Genomic DNA, 19,090 nt, shown 5'->3' on the forward strand with positions numbered 1-19,090 from the left:
AAAAAAAGAATTTTTAATACAACAGACGGGCAGAATTAAATAAGCGGAACAGGTTTGTTAGAAATGTAAATAAACAAATTATAGTTTCATGTTCTTAAGTTCAGATTTATGGTTCATTTTTTAATTAAAGCGAATGAGTAATTTTATTTGAATTTTCAAAAAGTATCCTTTGTTTGAAATATTTATAATAATTCCCCCTAATCTTAATAAGTAAGTACTCTCGTTGAGTTTTCACTGACTTTTTGTCATACTTTCTTTTTCTATAGAAATGCTAATTTGTGTATCTGTATCTTTTATTTTTTTTTAATGAAATGAGTTTCATAATTTTAGATTTACGTCTAAAATAGATGTAGTGTATTTTCCCTGATAAGTTTATTGCATTTTTCCGATACGTTGAAATGACCTGTTGTATTTTAAAATGCCTGATAACAATAACAACAACAAATATTTATTGAGTTTTCTTATTATTTGGCAGTCAATAAACTTTTAAAGAAAATTTTGAGACTTTCCCCTCATCCCTTTCTCTTTTCTCTACCTTTTAAAATACTGGGAATATTTTCATATTATATCGTGATCTACCGGACAATAATCGTCATGATGTAGGAATATCCCCCAAAATACTAATTTCTTTAAGTGTAGACTTTTACAAACATGACATTATTATAGGCTAACATCACATTGGTACGTATCCATTTTTCCTACTCAGGTAAATTCAGTTATTTTATTATTTAATTAATCAAATAAAAGAAGTTGAAAAAAAAACGAATAAATGTACTGTTTTTTATTGGCAACATTGTCACCTACACCAGAAAATGGAGAAATACTGTAGCATTTTTCAAGGAAATTTTTTAAATTATTTTATCATTTCAAACAGAAGATTTTCATATTGGTGCCTACCACAAGAGTTGCTAAATTTAGAGACAATTGTATGGGTATTTTTTTAAAAATTAGTTTAATAATTTTAGATTTGCATTTAAAATACGCCTGAAATATACGCCTTTGTCGCCTGCATCAGCAAAATGGATAAGTACCATAGCATTTTGCAGGGAAAGTGTTTTAAGTTATTTCATCATATCAAAGAAAATATTTTCACATTGGTACCTACTACAAAAAGTTGCTAAATTTTGAAGACAACTGGGCAATGGCACATGAGAAACTAAACAATATCACAGAAGGGTACCAACTTAAAGGGTTTCCTAAGGAAAAACTTTTTGCATTTTTTTTTCTTTTAATTTTTGCAAGTTAAAAAACCTTTCGGCTTGGGCAAAGTTAGTTGGTACAGATAGGTACTCATACAAAAACATCCCTGTATCAAAAATTATAAATTAGTTTTATAACCAATAAAGATATCAAATATTTCACTGCAATTTAATACAATCCATTCTTCTAGATTTTTCCTTATGGATGTGTCAAAATGTTCTCAACACATTACAAGCTGTGACAAACAAAATCATTGTAGTAATTACTGCTACAGAGTGCTGGAACTTTATAGTGGAATTGGTGGTATGAGATATGCTTTGGAAGGTAGATTTAAATCATTTTTTTCTCTTTATTCAGAAGGGCAATTTGTAGTTTTCTATATTTTTCTAAAATTCGCTTTAAGTAATCGTTTGTTAAATAGTCATTATAAACTCCACTTAAACTTAATTATTTTTAAAATGTATAGAAATAAGACAAAAATAAAGTTGGAAAATCTAATAAAATTCTTAGAATACAGTGATTGAATGCGAAATCTCTGGATTTCCTAGAAATGCTGTTCAAGAATGATGTCTAAATATATATATATATATATATATATATATATATATATACACACACACAGTGTCTGTCCAGACCGAATTTACTACCATTTAACGGTACCTTCACAAATTCAACTTTAGGAAAAACGGTAGTTTCACAAATTTAATTTTAGGAAAAACGGTAGTTTCACAAAATACTTTTTCTTAAAATTTTATTTTTGTATTCCTTAAGAAATGATAAATCCATATTCTTGCCATATTTTTGTGTTGGATTTTTAAATATAATTTTAAATTTTTCACAAATTATGTCTAAATTTTCACAAAATAGGTACCTCTCAGAAAAACCTAGACAGACTCCTGATATATATATATATATATATGTGTGTATATATATATATATATATATATATATATATATATATATATATATATATATATATATATATATATATATATATATATATATATATAAAAGCTACTTTCTTTTAGGCTTTTTGTTATTTTTAAATATTCTTATTATCTTTGTCAATTTGTGTTAATATTTTTATATATAAAATTTTGAGTCTTCATCTGGACTTGGGTTTGGAGCTCCCAACTATTGAAATATGAATTTCATTAACTTTTAAGTAGAAAACAAAGCTAACTAACGTTACAACATAATAAATACATTTATAGTTCGATGCAAAAATGTATAATTTGTAATAATAGCATAGAAAAATGTTAATTATTACTTATTGAATTAAATTTAAATATGTTTAGGCTAAAAATGCAATTCTAAAATTTGGTGAATTTAGCAAGTAGGTAGAAGGCATTCAGGTTTTAGTGTGCCTACATTACTAGAAAAACTGTGTTGTAAATATATTACTTCAGTTTTTTTGTGAACAGATTTCCCATGTTTGCATTTGGCTTGCATAGAAATATATTTCAGAGATTTCTTTTTTTTATTTCATAAACATCGTTGAACAGCCGACTCAGTTTTTTAGTTTACGAATTATAAATGTAAAAAAAAAATCTAAAAGTAATTTTTAAGAAGAAAAATAAAATAACTAGCATAAAAATAAATTCATGGTTTTAGATAAAAAGGTAAAATTCTATGTAATAACAAAGAAAATGTTAATTATTGAATTAAATTTAATTATATTCATACATCATGCAACATGTTCATACAAAAATGCAACATAACATATATTTTGTATATTTCTAGCGTCACAATTATTGTTTGATGTTGTTGCTGCTGTAGATATGAATCCTGTTGTCAATGAAATTTATCGTCATAATTTTGGCATAAAAGGTCATTATCAAAGAAATTTAAAATCATTTACAGTAAAAGAAATAGATGATATGAAAATAGATATCATAACAATGAGTCCACCATGTCAGCCATTCACAAGGTAAATTAAAGGTGTTGTTTGCTTATTGGTGTCATCTTTTTTTTGCTTCAATTATTTTTCAATAATAATGACTATAAAAAAAACACTGAGGCTGTATATAAATTGATTATTAATAATAATGATTAAATTATGTTTTTTTATTAAAAGAAAATGGTGTGGGGATGAAGAAAATTATTTAAACGTTGAAATATATTTTTTAAATGATTTTCATGAATAAAGTTGTTCTGTTTGTTATAATAAAAAAATTTAATTTTTACTGTCTAAACTAAAAATTTTGTTAATATTTTAAATGTAGCTTTTTTATGAGACATTTTATAAAAGATGTATATTCTTTATTTTATAATTAACTTTAAAATTAATGTACTGATTAAAATCTGCTTCGATTTTGTTATAATAACAATGTTTTCAATAAAATCAAATCAGAGACAAATTTAAAAATTTTATGTTCTTTGCTTTAGTAAAAATTTGATTTTAAACTCCAAATAACTTAGCTTTAATTAAATCTTACTTTGACTGGGAAATATTTCCTATTCTAATGAAAATGAAGTGTTTTACAATATAAATTCTCAATATAAAATTTAAAAAAAGACAGCGATTTAAATTAATTCATTATTTATTTCAATTTAGAAAAGAAAGAAGAAACTGTTTTATTCTAAAATATAGATTTATAAAGTTTTTATATTAAAATTTAAAGTTCTTTGTTTTATGATTTGTTTTAAAAGAGTAATAGAATGCTCTGGTGTGAGATCCAGATATTGATCAATATCATTTAAATTAACTAATTATTTTGGTGAAGGTACTTAATAATTATTGCACCAGATAGTTACATTAATTCTTTATTCATACATTTTATAAAGTGGCCACAGTTTTCGTTTATCAATTTTATCTTAATCATATTTTTTGTAATATTGCTTTACCAAAGTAATTTACATACTGGTGTTAATTTCCAGGGTTGGATTAAAGAAAGATGTAGAGGATGCTAGAAGTGATTCTTTTTTACATATCATGAAAATTCTTGTTCAGTAAGTTGGTTGTTATTTTAAGTAAATTTTGTTGTTCAAACTTTTTATTATTATTTTTTAAAATTTTATAACTTTATTTAAAATAATATCTTTTTAGCATGTTTATTTGCTTGTGATTATTCATTACATACTTGCTTGTGTCATACAAGTAGAGAGTCAGTTATAAATTTGATTTTTTAATGTTTACTATTTTAAAGAGCCTGAAACAACTGTTTTGCATGTATTTTGCAAAGCAGTGTAGATAACTTTTTATTACATCAAAATTTTTTTTCATTTTTTCTCTAGAAAAGAAATGGGTCAAATTGAAAATGAACTGTATCTTTTGTCTTACTATCCCTGGTTGACTAAACTTAAACCGCTGTTACTTTTTAGCTAATCATTGGACTTATAAATCTGTTAATTTTTATATATTTTTATTTATATCAGACAAAGTAGTGTAGCTTAAGAGAAACAATCTAAAATTTTAATAAGTAGTAGTGGTGTTTTTTGCATTATTTGAGGATGTAAAAGTGTTAAAGATATAGAAATAGAATAAGTACAATTTACACATAAATAGTAAAGTTTGGATTTTTTAAAATTTTTATGAAGTAAATGAGACATCAATATCATACCTAGATTTTAGTAAAATTGATCTCTTAGGGATTACAATGAAACATGAAAATTTTATCAGTACAAACTGTTTTATAAAATTAACAAAAAACTAAGCAAAACTTATAATTTCATTTTATAATTTTCTATATGTACATCTATGCGAGAATTCACACTTGGTAACATAACTTTTTATTACATCAAGCCTTTTTTTTTTCATTTTTTCTCTCGGAAATAAATGGATCAAAATTGATAATGAAGTGTATAATTTGCCTTATTATCCTTGGTTAACCAGTGTTATGTTTTAGCTAATCATAGGACTCATTAACAAATTAAAATCTGTTGCATTTTTTTATATCAGACAAAGTAGTGTAGCTTAAGAGAAACAATCTAAAATTTTAATAAGTAGTAGTGGTGTTTTTTGCATTGTTTGAGGATGCAAAAGTGTTGAAGATATAGAAATAGAATTAGTACAATTTACACGTAAATAATGAAGTCAGGATGTTTTAAAATTTTTATGAAGTAAATTTGTAAAATAATATAATACATTCAAGTCATACCTAGATTTTAGTTAACTTGGTCTCTTAGGTGTTACAATAAAACTGAAACTTTTATCAGTACAAATTGCTTTCTGAAATTAACAAACAACTAAACAAAAACTTATAATTTTCTGTATGTGTGTCTATGCAAGAATTCCAACTTGGTAACATTGTTAAGAGTTTTTCATTCATTACAGATTGCAGAGAAAACCCTCTTATATAATTCTAGAGAATGTTAAAGGTTTTGAAGATTCAGAAGCAAGAAATGTTTTAATAAAAACTTTGGAACAATGCAACTACAGGTATCAAGAATTTTTATTGTCACCCATAGGTTTTGGTGTTCCTAATTCAAGACTTCGTTATTACATGACTGCTAAGTTGGAATCTCAGCCAATTACAACTACTGATGTAAAGGTATGTTTTTCTATGTATCTGTGGTTGAATATTTTTCTTTAAATGAACTAATTCTTACAACAAATAGCAAAATAAATAATAATGAAAAACATTTAAAATTTTACAATAAATGGTAATTTTTGCATTATCTTAGACAAAGAAGAGGAGGATTGCTCCAATTTACATCTGCATATTCCAGGTGTTTAAAAGCATCATAATCATGAACTATTAAGCACTTAGAAATTTAATTGTACAGAATAGTGTCACCTCTATTTATGATCTTTACTCTTTTTTAAATTTTTTTTTTAACATTTTTTTCCCTGTTTTTTATTATTATTATTATTATTTGGAAATTTTGCCAATCTCCTTTCTCTGAATTATTCTTCAATGTCTTTTTTTTTTTAGTTAGTTTAATTTTTATGTCCTCTATAATTATTTATCTATCACATTTGACTATACATTTTATTAAAGACTATGAAATAATGAACATTTTTAATATTAACTGATGGATTTTAAAGCATAAACCATATTTCTTACCCAATAGAATTTTATAATGAAGAGAGGGAATAAATAAAGCAGAAGTATAATAAGAAGTATAAGAAATAAAGTAGAGTCATAAGTTTAAAGTTAGTTATTTTTTTATTAAATAGGTTATAATTAATCAATAATACTTCTTATGCTGTAAGATTTTTTAAGAGAGGAATCTTTTGGACTATGATAAATAAAGCAAAAAGTGGTGTAATAAGTTTAAATTTAGCTAGTTTTAGTAAATAAGTTAAACAAAGTTTCTTACTCAGTAGGATTTTATAATTATGAAAGGATTCTTTTTGTTTATTATAAAGCAGAAAATAGTGTAATAAGTTTAAATAAAAAAATTACTAGCTACAATTATTTAAATCTTATTAACAGGTTTCCTTGAGTTATAGAATTATAAAACATCTTATTGTATTCACTTGGTAAGAGTATTGGGCGTGATGCTTGCAGTTGTATTTATTATATTTACTACAGTTATGTGATATGTTAGTTTTTATCCCTCTATAAAGCTTTTTTTATAGAAAAGGATTATTTAATTTTTTTTGGGGGGGAGGGGGTTTAAGCAAGGTAAGGCAATATAAATAAATAAACTTGGCTTCATACGAAAGATGCTGTATAATTGAAGACATTACTGAGTTTTTCTAATTGTGTGTAAGTTAAAAAATATATAACACATTCTAACTTGAATTCATGTTTTAGTGTAGAAAATGTAGTTATGGAATAATTAATATACACCAAATTTCCTCTTAACATGTTAGTTTTATTTCAAACAACTTGAATTAGTTATTACTATGAGTATTTAAGCATATTGTAACTTTAAGAAGTCATTATTTAAATTTAAATTATCAATTATTTTATATATTTAGGCATTTAAAAATAAAGTGTTTGTTATTATACTTTACAGATATTCAACATCATTCCACATTCAAATTACAATTGGAAATCTCATTGTTTAAAATGCATTCACAGTACTTATAATATGTGTAGTTTAAAACATCATCTAGAAGAAAATAGTCCTGATTATTTTAAACCTTATCTTGTACCTGATCATGTTCTTCTAAAACATTGGACAGTTTTAGATATTGTTGATGAAACTAGTAACACCTGCTGTTGTTTTACCAAAGCGTAAGTTGAAAGTTGTAAGATGTCTAAACTTACAATGTCTCTTTTTGAACCCAGTTAATAATATGTACTTCAGTAGAAAGTATGGAATATGTGGCCTTAATTCCTTTGTCTCTTCTTTAACCTTCTTAATACTTTCAATAAAAAAAAATAAAAAAAAAAAAAAACAGATTTTACCTTTTCTTAAAAATTTTTAAGCTTGTAAAAGACAATGTAGTTATTGACTGTTATGAAAGAATGTGTTGGTAATATTTTAATAGAAATACAACTCAACTACAATATAGTTCCTTCCCGTTAGATTTTTTTATCAGTGAACAAATAAAATATTGCAGAATTTTTCAAATAGAAATGTTGAGTAACATAACTGCATTTTGATCCAAAATACTTTGTTTCATTTTAAAGGACATCTTATTTTATTATCAACATAGATAAAAGCTAAAGTGATTTTTACTATAAAAAGTACTCTAAATGCTATAATGGGCTTCTGTTCTACCCAAAAACCTTTACCTCAATCCAAAATCTATGCTGGAAATTTTTTTAATTTTTATTTAATCTCTTCTATAAAACATCTAAAAATAAATCAAACTAATTTTATGACCAAAAATCATCTGCAATAAAAATGTTTTTCACAAATTTATTGTCTTTGCTTTAATAATTCAAAGAAAAGGTATTTGAGTAATAATAATAATGAATTGTTGTAATACATAGTTTTCTTATAATTACTAACAATGTATGCTACAAATTAGAGTTCTGTTTTAAAATAGCTATTGTAAATGACCTTGTATTCACTGTAAGTTGTAGTTAAAATTGCACTATTTAAACGTTCAAATGTATTAAATTGATGAAAAAATTTTTGAAGAAAAATATTCAAATTGTCCATTTTCCATCAAATTGTCTGTGTTTCTAAATATTTACTTCTCTTTTAGATATAGTCATTATGCTCAAGGAACTGGATCTATATTTGTCCCAATAACAGATTCTTTAAAGGTACTTTTTTCGAGATTTTTATGCATATCATTTTTTAACAATACATTCAAAACCATGATTGAAAAAATTAAAGAGAATGTTGTATTTAAAGTTTTGTAAACAAGAAAAATAGTTACAATGATCATTCAACAATAACTATTTATTTCTTAGTGATCTGCAAATTTAAACTTATGACTACGCAATTTATTACTTAATTATTTTTTAAATAGTTTCTTTTATTCCTCAAATCTTATTTCTGTATTATTTATTTGCCGGTTTAATCCACCAGCTTCAGTGTTGAAATTCAAAACTTTGTGCATTCTTACTTAAAATTAATTATTAGCTTTGGAAGATCCGCCCTTTTAACTAAACCGTGTTTGTTACAATATGATTTAAATTAGAAAAAAATTATGTTTAATTTTGGGCATTTAAGTTTATTAAGCTTTATCTTAAAATTTTTACCAATATATTCAGATAATTATGCAATGAGATTTGTCTATCTGGTCTAACTTAGGGGAAAGGTGTACCAGATAAGCAAAAAGCCAGATTGGTAGGAGTTGCTTTTTCTACCCTTACTCCTACATACGGGGTATGTGTTTCATTTTAGATTTTCAAGTCCATGACTTTCCATGAATAATTTCACGAATTTTTCATGACTTACCAAAGTTACTATGTTCTCTCACACAAACAACAATAAATTTAAAAAAGCATTATAATAATATTAATTATATTTGTAATTCTAATTTTCCAACGCTGTTGTTCTCTGAAGTTAAATTATTAGATAATTCTGAAATTCATATTTCTCTTTTAGAAATATGAAATAATTTTGAAAATATTATACTGTATTGTTTTAAAATTTTATGTTATCTAAATGTGAAACTAGTGTTATTAATTTTGAAACAGTGAAATTAATTTATTATTACAAAATTGCTTGTGATCAACTACTTTCATCACATGAAATTTTTGGTACAATAAATGCTTAAAATTTATTTGCAGGTGACTGAAATTTTTAAGCAGGTTGCTTGTGTTGATGACAACAATTCTAAATTAGAATTACTGAGAAATTTGGGACTTCGATATTTTACTCCCAAAGAAATATCCAATATCATGTGCTTCCCAGATTCTTTTAGTAAGTTCTGAACAATTATATTTTATTTTTAATGTAATTATAAATTCTATTTTGCTATTAACTGATTTAAAAATTCATAAAACTAAGAAATATTTTATTGAGTTAAGAGTTTTTTTCTTTAATTATGAAAGGGGGAATTTGTAAGTTTAAGTTTTGCTAAGCAGAATATTCTACAATCAGAAATAATAATTTTGAGTTAGACGAAAGGGAAATTAGTAAATATTTAAATAATGCAGTGATGAGTGTTATAAAATTTTTGGTTTTTCAAATATAGGGGGGAGGGAATGCAATAAAATGATCTTATTGTGTATTATAAAGTAAATTTTTCTCAAGTTTTAAATTTTCTTGATTAAAATAATAAAATTAATTCCACCTTACTTTGTTTGAAAACTTTGTTTTTTTTTCTAAATAAATAACAAAATGTTGCATTATTAAATATGACGGTAGGTTTCTCACAGGCTAATGAAATGTTCAAACAATAATTCATAGTCAAACAAGTATTATATTTTACTCATAAAGAATGATATAGTTTAATAATAAAGCAATTTTTTAACAGTCTTTTCTTTCATTTACTTTGTATAAATGTTTGGTTGCAAAACTGTTTGCAGCTTAGTTACGTTTAAATGAAAGGAAAATACTTTCTTTGAGTGAAAAAAAAAATCTTTCTGTTTAGTTAAAGAGTTGACCTAAGAAATCCATTATATAAATCGTAATTTTTATCAAAAACAAACAAAACAAAAAATCATAATTTTTACACCACTTCTAAGCATGACCTTTATCCATACCTTTGAGAAAAATATATTAACATTTTGTTTTATTTACTACATAATTTTAAAATATTTTTCTAGAAATTCAATTCATTAAATAGTACTTGAATAAATTTAGTTTACAAGAGGTTGACTTTTTTTGTTTTCTAACCTAAGCTTATCAATAGAGTGATAATTTAACTACCTGATGATACTTATAGTAATTCAATACACTGGTGAAAAAAATTAAGAGAATTTGCAGATTTGGTTGATTATCTCTAAAACTACTGAACAGATTTTAAAAAAAATTCGCCATGTACATACATTGATGCAATACAGAACAAATAACTATTCAACAATTGTAATACACACACATGATAGTGCATAACACTCGTTGGGGTCGGAAGGCATGAAATTGCCAGAAGAGAATTCAGGCCAAATGCCACAGGAAATTATAAACTGCGTTATTTCAAGTATGAAATCACGCTGCGAGGCCTGTATATCCCCCTTATTAACCCATTTTGTTTATTCTACAGCTGATATTTCATACCTTCCGACTGCAATGAGTGTTACGCACAGTCATGAGTGTGTATTACAACTGTTGAATGGTTACTTGTTTTGTATTGTATCAATGTATGTACATAGCGAATTTCATTAAAATCTGTCCAGTAGTTCTAGAGATAATCGACCAAGTCTGCAAATTCTCTTAATTTCTTACACCAGTGTATAATTATGTTTAAAACACAATCAAAAACATATTGGACAATTTTACTTTCTAAAATTCTTAGAATTTGGATCCAACATTATTAGTTAATGTTTATTAAAAACGTACTGAAATTAAAATTCAGTAAAAAAGCTTATCATAAATTTTAATTTTCTGATCTGATTCCTATTTTTTTTATTTTTGTTTTGAATAACTCAAAATTTTAACATTTTTATGCATTGAAATATATTAATTGTTCTTTCAGACTTTCCTTCTTCTATAACACTGAGACAGAAGTATAAATCATTAGGAAACAGTCTAAATGTGTTTGTTGTTACTTGCTTGATACAATCATTACTTAAAGATGAAATATTTTCCAAGTGAGAATTGATTATATTATTAATTACAAAATTACAAGGGGTGGACAAAATAATGGAAATACTTAAAGAATCATAACTTTAGAAATGTTTAAATCATGGGACTTATCATACTTGCCAATGAAATGTAAAGCTTTGGGACCGACAATAAATTACAAATGGAAAATAGTATTTTTGAACAACCTATGCCAAAAAATGTAGCAATAAAATTGTAACTTGTAGCAGTTATTTTGGTTATTATATGATTTTTGCTACAACTTTAAAAATATTTAATAAAATTAAACAAAATTTTTAGTGTAATTTAAAATTAGTTACTGTTATTTCTCTTAACATGAGACACAAAACACATATTAACGCAGTGGACTGATATTTTATTTGCACATTGAATTCACACACTTGCCTCTTTCGAGGTTGGTAATACACACACTAGTTCTCTCGTTTTTTACACAGAGGGCGTTGCTCACTTACAAAACTGAACATACCGCCCCACATTGCACTGGTTCAACCAGGCAATCATTGTTATATTCAAAAATATAAATCACTAAATACAATTAACATTGTAATATAAAAGACATTGAGATATAAAACTAAAGCTAATTTTTCATTTACACAATTACTCTATGGGAAGAATACAAATGTCACGAACATTTCTTTGAAGTAGTTTGCCATTAGGTAAACTTAACTTCACTACTCTTATTTTTCTGTCATGGCCAGGCATCACCTCAACAATCCGTCCTACTAACCATTGTGTAGATGGTAAATTCTCCTCCTTTATCAAACACAGGGTTCCTATTTCTACATTATTCTTTTCAAATTTCCATTTATTACGTTCCTGTAAATTATTAAGGTAGTCTCTTTTCCACAACTTCCATATTCTCTGACTATACTTATTAATCTTTTGCCAGTTAGAAAGCCTATTCTCAGTTATATCTATTAGTTGGGGTTCAGCGAGTGAGGTGATGGGCCTACCTATCAAGAAATGACCAGGTGATAGAGTTTCAAATTCATCAAACTCCGGTGAAAGTGGAGTGAGAGGTCTGGAGTTCAAAACACCTTCGATTTCAGTCAAAATTGTTAAGAATTCTTCCAAAGTCAAATTTTGATTGCCGATTACTCTTTTTAGGTGGAACTTAAACGACTTCACACCAGCCTCCCAAATTCCCCCAAAGTTTGGTGACCTTGGTGGGATAAATTTCCAATCAATCCCTTCATTAGTAAAATAACTGGCTAACGTCTCATCTGGGCAATTTATCATTTTCCTTCACTTTTTAATCTCAATGTTAGCACCGATAAATGTTTTTGCATTATCGGTCATGATTTTTGAACACTTGCCCCGTCTCCCAAAAAAACGTTTTAGACTGGCAATGAACGATTGAGACGTTAAATCAGTTACAAAATCTAAGTGTATTGCCTTGGTACACAAGCAAATATGAACAGCAACATAAACCTTATTTGTGACCCCTTTTCTCTGGTTTTTGAACTTAATAGAAAATGGGCCACAAAAATCAATTCCCGTGATGTTAAATGGATAATTAGGTCTTGTACGCTCCTTTGGTAGATCAGCCATTATTTGATTACTCATAACAGGTTTGTTTTTAAAACATGTGATACAACTATGTACAATTTTCCTACAATTATTTCTACCGTTAAGAGGCCAGAACTTTTGTCGAACTTGATATAATAATGCTTGTGGTCCCAAGTGCAAATATTTTAAATGACAATATCTCAAAATCATGGTGGTTAAAGAATTCTTACCCGGTAAAATGATGGGGAACTTAGAATTAACAGGCAAGTCAGACAGAGATAATCTACCACCAACTCTCATCAGCTTATTTTCATCTAGAAAAATACACAAGGAAGACAACTTACTGTTCCTCGGAATAGGCTTACCCTTTTCCAAGCTTTTGATTTCCTCTGGGAACTCACTTCGTTGTAAACATTTTATCAACCAAATTTCAGCTGCATTTACTTCACTTACTAACAAGGGACCAATTTTTCTTGCATCTGGATTTTTACAATTGTAAATGAATCTGAAAAGAAAACTCACAACACGTAAAATAGTTATATAGTTATTGCTTAAATCAAGTAAATCATTTATAAAATTATTAGTATGGATATTAAGCACAGACGGAAAGTCCTCAAAGTCTCCAGTGGTGGAGTTTCTCAGTTCTGAATAGTACTCATTGTGTTTCTCACTACAATTTATAGTTCGATTTGGATAGTCATTTTCGGCAAGAAACATCGGACCATGAAACCATAAGTTGTTATGCAGAAGTTTATCAGGATCAACACCTCGTGAAACTAAGTCTGCAGGATTTTCATCAGTTGGTACATGTCTCCATCGCTGATTAGGAAATAATTCTTGTATTGTGGCCACTCTGTTTTGAACAAAGGTTTTTAAATCTATGGGTTCTTTTTGAAGCCACGCTAAACTATCATAGAGTCTGTCCAAAGGTATATTTCAACCGTTTCTAACTTTAACGCAGCAACCACTCGTTTCACAAGTTTTGACAGAAGAACAGCAGCACATAACTCAAGTCTTGGGATAGTCAGACTTTTTATAGGCGCAACTCTTGATTTGCTCGTTATCAAACTAACCAAAGTCTCATTCATTGAATTTTTAGATTTACAGTAGACTGCTGCACCATAACATTGCTGAGATGCATCAGCGAAGCCATGGATTTCTACACTTTTTGGAATAGTGATGAAGATGCGTCTTGGAATCTCTATATTGTTGATGCTCTCTAAAGACACTAGAAATTGATGCCACTCTCGATATTCTTCATCTGGTAAAGAGTCATTCCAGTCCATTTTGATTCTCCACAAACGCTGAAGGAAAATCTTTGCCTTTGCTATTACCGGTGCCATTAGACCAATCGGATCGAAGAGCTTGGCAATAGTGGACAAAACGTCACGTTTTGTGTAAGAATTCTCCAAGCATACCTTTACTCTGAATAGAAAACAATCTAAAATTGGTTTCCAGGATACACCTAAAGTTTTTGTCTCTATTAACGTTGCAAAATTATAATCACATTCAGAATCTGGTGCCAGTTTCACGTGATTGGCGCAGAGCTTGTGTAGTGTCATGTCAGCACTTTGCAAAATCCCTTTTAATTGTTGCTTGAGCTCAATTGCCTCCTCTAATGTGTCTGCACCGCACAAACAGTCATCCATGTAAAAATTATTTTGCAGGACGGGAGCAGCCATGGGGAAATTGGTTTGTTCGTCAACTGAGAGCTGTTTAAGCGTTCTTTGCGCTAAGTAAGATGCGCTTACCGTGCCGTAAGTAACGGTAGATAGTTCGTATATTTTTGGCGGTTCATCTTCATTTTCACACCACACGATTCTCTGAAGATTACACTGATTTGGATTGATTAAAATTGTTCGATACATCATTTTGATATCAGCAGTAAAGGCATATGCATATGTGCGGAACCTTAGCATTTGAGTATATAAGTCCTCCTGAATCACTCCTCCGTTATACTGAATATCATTAAGGGATATTCCCTTATCAGTTACTGAAGAACAATTAAATACAACACGAAGTTTTGTCGTGGACTTTTCTGGACGATAGATTCCATGATGTGTAGCATAATATGTTACCTCTGGTTCAATTTCTCTAGTAACCTCTCTCATGTGTCCTAGTTTCTCATATTCTTTTAAGAAATCACGATATAAATTTAAATAAATTTCATCTTTAGCTAAGCGATTCCACAGCGATCTGAGACGTTTGAGGGCTATATCTTTTGAGTTTCCTAAACATGAGGGATCTTCTTTTAGGGGCATTGAAACAACATATTTCCCTTCCCTAGTTCTAAAATGAGTATCCGCAAAGTGTTTCTCGCAAATTAAGTTTTCTTTACTCTTTGTTATTGTTTCCTCGACATTTTCTATTTGCCAGAATTTTTCTAGTGTTTTATTTAAGTCCTCATCACGAATCAAACCGCAGTGAACCTTTGGTTCATTTATTGAATCTAAATTTCCGGTCACTATATACCCAAATACGCTATTGACCAAAAGCAATTGCGAATTTTTAATTTTAATTCTTTCCGACTTTATCAACTCATAAAATATATTTGCACCCAATAATAAATCTATTTTTCCCGGAATATTAAAAGTGTCATCTGCTAATTCCACGAAATTTGAAAAATCGACATTTATATTTAAAGTTTTATTCGGAATAAATTCTGTGATTTTTTTAACTATGAGCATATCTAATTCTCTTTCAAAAGATTTGTTTTTATTTGAAATCGCCACTTTAACACACCCATTTACCATCATAGAAGTATCGTTTAAACAAGAAATCAATGTATTTATTTTTTCACTCTTAAGTTGCAATTTATTAGCACATTCATTTGAAATTAGACAGGTTTCACTACCCGAATCCAGTAACGCTCTACACATCTGCCATTCCGAATATTTATCCCTTACGAGGATTAATGCCGTACTTAATAAGCATTTGTTTTTAAAACACGCGGTCGCCACTATTTGAGTAGTGTCTTCTCTCGGAACGAATGATTCAGCACTTACATTAAACGCGGTTGTTTGTGATTTATTTTGATCATTAATTGGCGCCATATTGGGAGTGGCGGAATTGTTTTTAATTTCCCTCGGATAATGTAAAAGTTTGTGATGAGCCTTTTTACATAGAAAGCAGTTTCTCATTCTGCATATATTAACTTCACATCTGGGGGAAAAACACTTAAACATAGTCTATTATTTTTTACAAACTCTACTCTATCGTGCACAGACATTCTTTTGAATTGGGGGCAAAATTGCAAAGCATGAGACTCATTGTTTTTACATAATACACAGTTATCATTTTTTATTTCAGATAAAAATACATTTGTTGCTCCTCTCTGTACACTCGAATTATTAACTCTATTTTGTTTATTAAATTCGTAACGCTTAGTATTTCCACTGAAAGATTTCGAAAATGTTTCATTTTTGCTTTTGCCTTTCGAAGATAAATAAATATCACACTCACGCCCCAATTCATGTGGTTTAAAATACTTTTCTCCCTGTTTTACACTAATATGAGTCATCAATTCTCTATCGAGAGTACTCATTATTTTATCCGATACTATTAACTCACAGACGGATTTAAAATCATTTACATTACGTAATTGACAATAATATTCAAACGTCGCACTTAGCCTTGACGCAAATTGTACATAATTCTCTGAACTTATTTTTTGTGCTCTTTGGAATTTATTTAAGCATTCTTGAGGTGTAGGGGAAAATTCTTTTAGCACTAAATCTTTGAGTTTATCGTAATTAGTTAACTCTTCTTCGGAAATGTGAACCATTAAATTGTTAGCTCTCTCACCTAAAATATTTAAAAGAATTTCACATTTAAATTGCTCGGGAACCTCTTTTGTTTTAAATGCTTTTTCCAACGACTGAAAAAATAAATTATAAGATTCAACTCGTGAGGGTACAGGTATAGTTAAGGTTTTTACCGATTTTAGTAAAGTTTCGATATTAATATTATTGGGATTCTCAGAAACACTTTCTTTTGCGATTACGGAATTATGCGGTAACTCTTTTTGAACATTAGCTAGCGCTAATTGTTTTTCTAATTGCGCTAATTTAATTCGCTCAAGTTCTAATTTAGATTCACTATCGGCTAATTTAATTCGCTCAAATTCTAATTTAGATTCACTATCGGACTTTTTATTTTTTACTTCCTCTATAGCATAATCCAGTGCGCATTTAAATAGCTCTTGATCTGTTTTATACACTTCGCTGTTTTCAATTAAAGTTTTTAAATCGGCAATTTTTGCACCCTCCGGTACATTTAAGTTTAATTCTTCTGCGACGAGTCTTAATTCGTCTTTTTTTAATTTAGTCAAAGACATGTTTATAGTTTAATTCACTTAAATATAAATTTAACTTTCACCTACCTTCTCAGATCGCTGTTAGACGCACTTAAGTTTCGGTTTAGATTCTCGATCGTACACGTACACTTTTCACTGAATCTTTTGCACTAATTTTAGCTTAATTTTCACAAAATTCTCTCGTCCATAGATCGCTTACCCGCTCAGGCTCGGGTAAGGACCATGTTATTTCTCTTAACATGAGACACAAAACACATATTAACGCAGTGGACTGATATTTTATTTGCACATTGAATTCACACACTTGCCTCTTTCGAGGTTGGTAATTAATACACACACTAGTTCTCTCGTTTTTTACACAGAGGGCGTTGCTCACTTACAAAACTGAACAGTTACAAAATTACTGCTTTACAATTTGAGAAAAATTCGTTTAAAATTGTGCAAGATATTAGTAATTTTAGTAGTTCTTTTATACCGCGCCCGCAAGGGAAAATTGTGAATTTTTTTTCTTCTTAATTTTGTAGGAAATCGTATTGTGCAACTAATAAAAAAAAATCTTATTTTAATACCTTAATTTAAAAGCCATTTTCTAAGTATATTTTATACTTTTTTAAAAAAACTCAAAATGATAAGGTGTTTTCCACAAATTTCATTTTGAACTATTAAATAAGATTTATTAAAAATGACGCTAGCATTGTTTGGGATTATCCCTATAAAGTGTCTTTTCTTTCCTTTAACAATCATATTTCTGTATATAAACATTTATTGTAAGGCATTATCATTTGTTATTTAATTTTGTCCTTTGATACAAAATTATATTTGTGGAAAACCCCTTATCATTTTGAGTTTCTTTTAAGTTTTCTTGAGAAATATGAGAAACTGTATTAGTAAAGAAGTGTTTCCATTATTTTGTCCACCCCCTGTATATGACTTTATATCTTGTTTAATCATTTAAGCTTGTTACAATAATTTGAAAAATTGTGTAATAAGGTGATAATTATGTAATAGGGTGGTATTGATGTTTTTATTTACAATATATTATAATATAAAAGTAAATTTTTTCACACCCTTGAAAACATTTATTGTTCATTTGATCTTAATTATTTAATTCAGAAATGTTTAATCAGTTTTCATTAGTATAAAATTAGAATATATATATAAATACAAGAAAACACAAAGAAAGTTAAGAAAAACAATAAGATATATATATATATTAAGAAGATTCTGCAAAAGGGTTTTTTACATGAATGTTGTCATGCTTGGAAGGGAATAAAATGCATAGTTAAAATTTTAAGTATCTGTTTTGATTCTGAACTGCTGCCATGCGACATGTAACCAGGTGATTTGGAGTAAAACGAAGTGTGACACTTTATGATGAGGACGAGGGGGACAAAAATACAGAAAAAAGGGATATTTTTTAAGGGTGACCCCATATAAATATATGGTTATCTTATAATTAATTGCTGTCTGAGGAAGCACAAACTTCTGATGCTTAAAAGAAACTGGATTTAAATTGCTAGAAATTTTATTTCCAGTAATATTTTTATTTCATTTTTAAATGCATATTTGTGCACTTTATTCATTTTTTAAAATCACTATGCAGTTAAAAAAGTTATTTTTAAGAAAAGTCCCAAATGCTACCAAATGAACAAATTTTCATAATCGATTGTTATGAAAATTATTTTTACACTTTTAATAAGGAATTGTGTCATTTTAAAATTAACCCAATTTGTAATTTTGTTTTAGAAATTATGATAATGAGAATGAAGCCAGTGAAAAAGGATAGGGATACTTGTGTGTATATATGAATATGTAAATAAATCTTTTAAGTTAATCTTGGTCTTTATTTTAAAAAAAACAATTATTGACTCCATAAAGAGATTTAGTAATTAGGAAATGTAGGATAGGATGAAGAATATGGGCTTTTAATACAATTGTATTAAAAGATGTAACAAACATTGTATTCTTCAAAATGTTTGTTTAATTATATGTTCAATTTAT

At 27.9% G+C, this 19,090-nt stretch overlaps 1 protein-coding gene across 3 annotated transcripts; it reads left to right on the forward strand.

Annotated features, from left to right (window-relative positions):
• The first annotated feature begins 41 nt into the window (after window positions 1–41).
• Mt2 (tRNA (cytosine(38)-C(5))-methyltransferase) lies at window positions 42–18,923 on the forward strand. 3 transcript variants are annotated; one of them, XM_087160813.1, is made up of 10 exons: window positions 42–210; window positions 1,391–1,524; window positions 2,944–3,130; window positions 4,081–4,152; window positions 5,477–5,693; window positions 7,111–7,331; window positions 8,255–8,315; window positions 9,291–9,423; window positions 11,138–11,252; window positions 18,836–18,923. In XM_087160813.1, exons 2-10 carry the CDS (start codon window positions 1,401–1,403, stop codon window positions 18,873–18,875), a joined length of 1,170 nt encoding a protein of 389 aa, XP_087016939.1. In that variant the 5' UTR covers window positions 42–210; window positions 1,391–1,400; the 3' UTR covers window positions 18,876–18,923. The 3 variants fall into 3 exon arrangements, with proteins under 3 accessions (XP_087016939.1, XP_087016941.1, XP_087016940.1); XM_087160814.1 differs by lacking the exon at window positions 42–210 and adding an exon at window positions 663–681; XM_087160815.1 differs by lacking the exon at window positions 1,391–1,524 and having other exon boundaries at window positions 57–210.
• The last annotated feature ends 167 nt before the right edge of the window (window positions 18,924–19,090 follow it).

The sequence above is a fragment of the Parasteatoda tepidariorum genome, chromosome 4 (assembly GCF_982258835.1).
Source record: "Parasteatoda tepidariorum strain Cologne lab strain chromosome 4, Ptep-v5.0, whole genome shotgun sequence".
Taxonomy (NCBI): domain Eukaryota; kingdom Metazoa; phylum Arthropoda; class Arachnida; order Araneae; family Theridiidae; genus Parasteatoda; species Parasteatoda tepidariorum.

Coding starts and splice junctions, on each gene's coding strand:
- Mt2 (XM_087160813.1), top strand. CDS start 1,401: ATGGATGTGTCAAAATGTTCTCAACACATTACAAGCTGTGACAAACAA. Junction 1,525..2,943: donor TATGAGATATGCTTTGGAAG/GTAGATTTAAAT, acceptor GTATATTTCTAG/CGTCACAATTATTGTTTGAT. Junction 3,131..4,080: donor CCATGTCAGCCATTCACAAG/GTAAATTAAAGG, acceptor GTTAATTTCCAG/GGTTGGATTAAAGAAAGATG.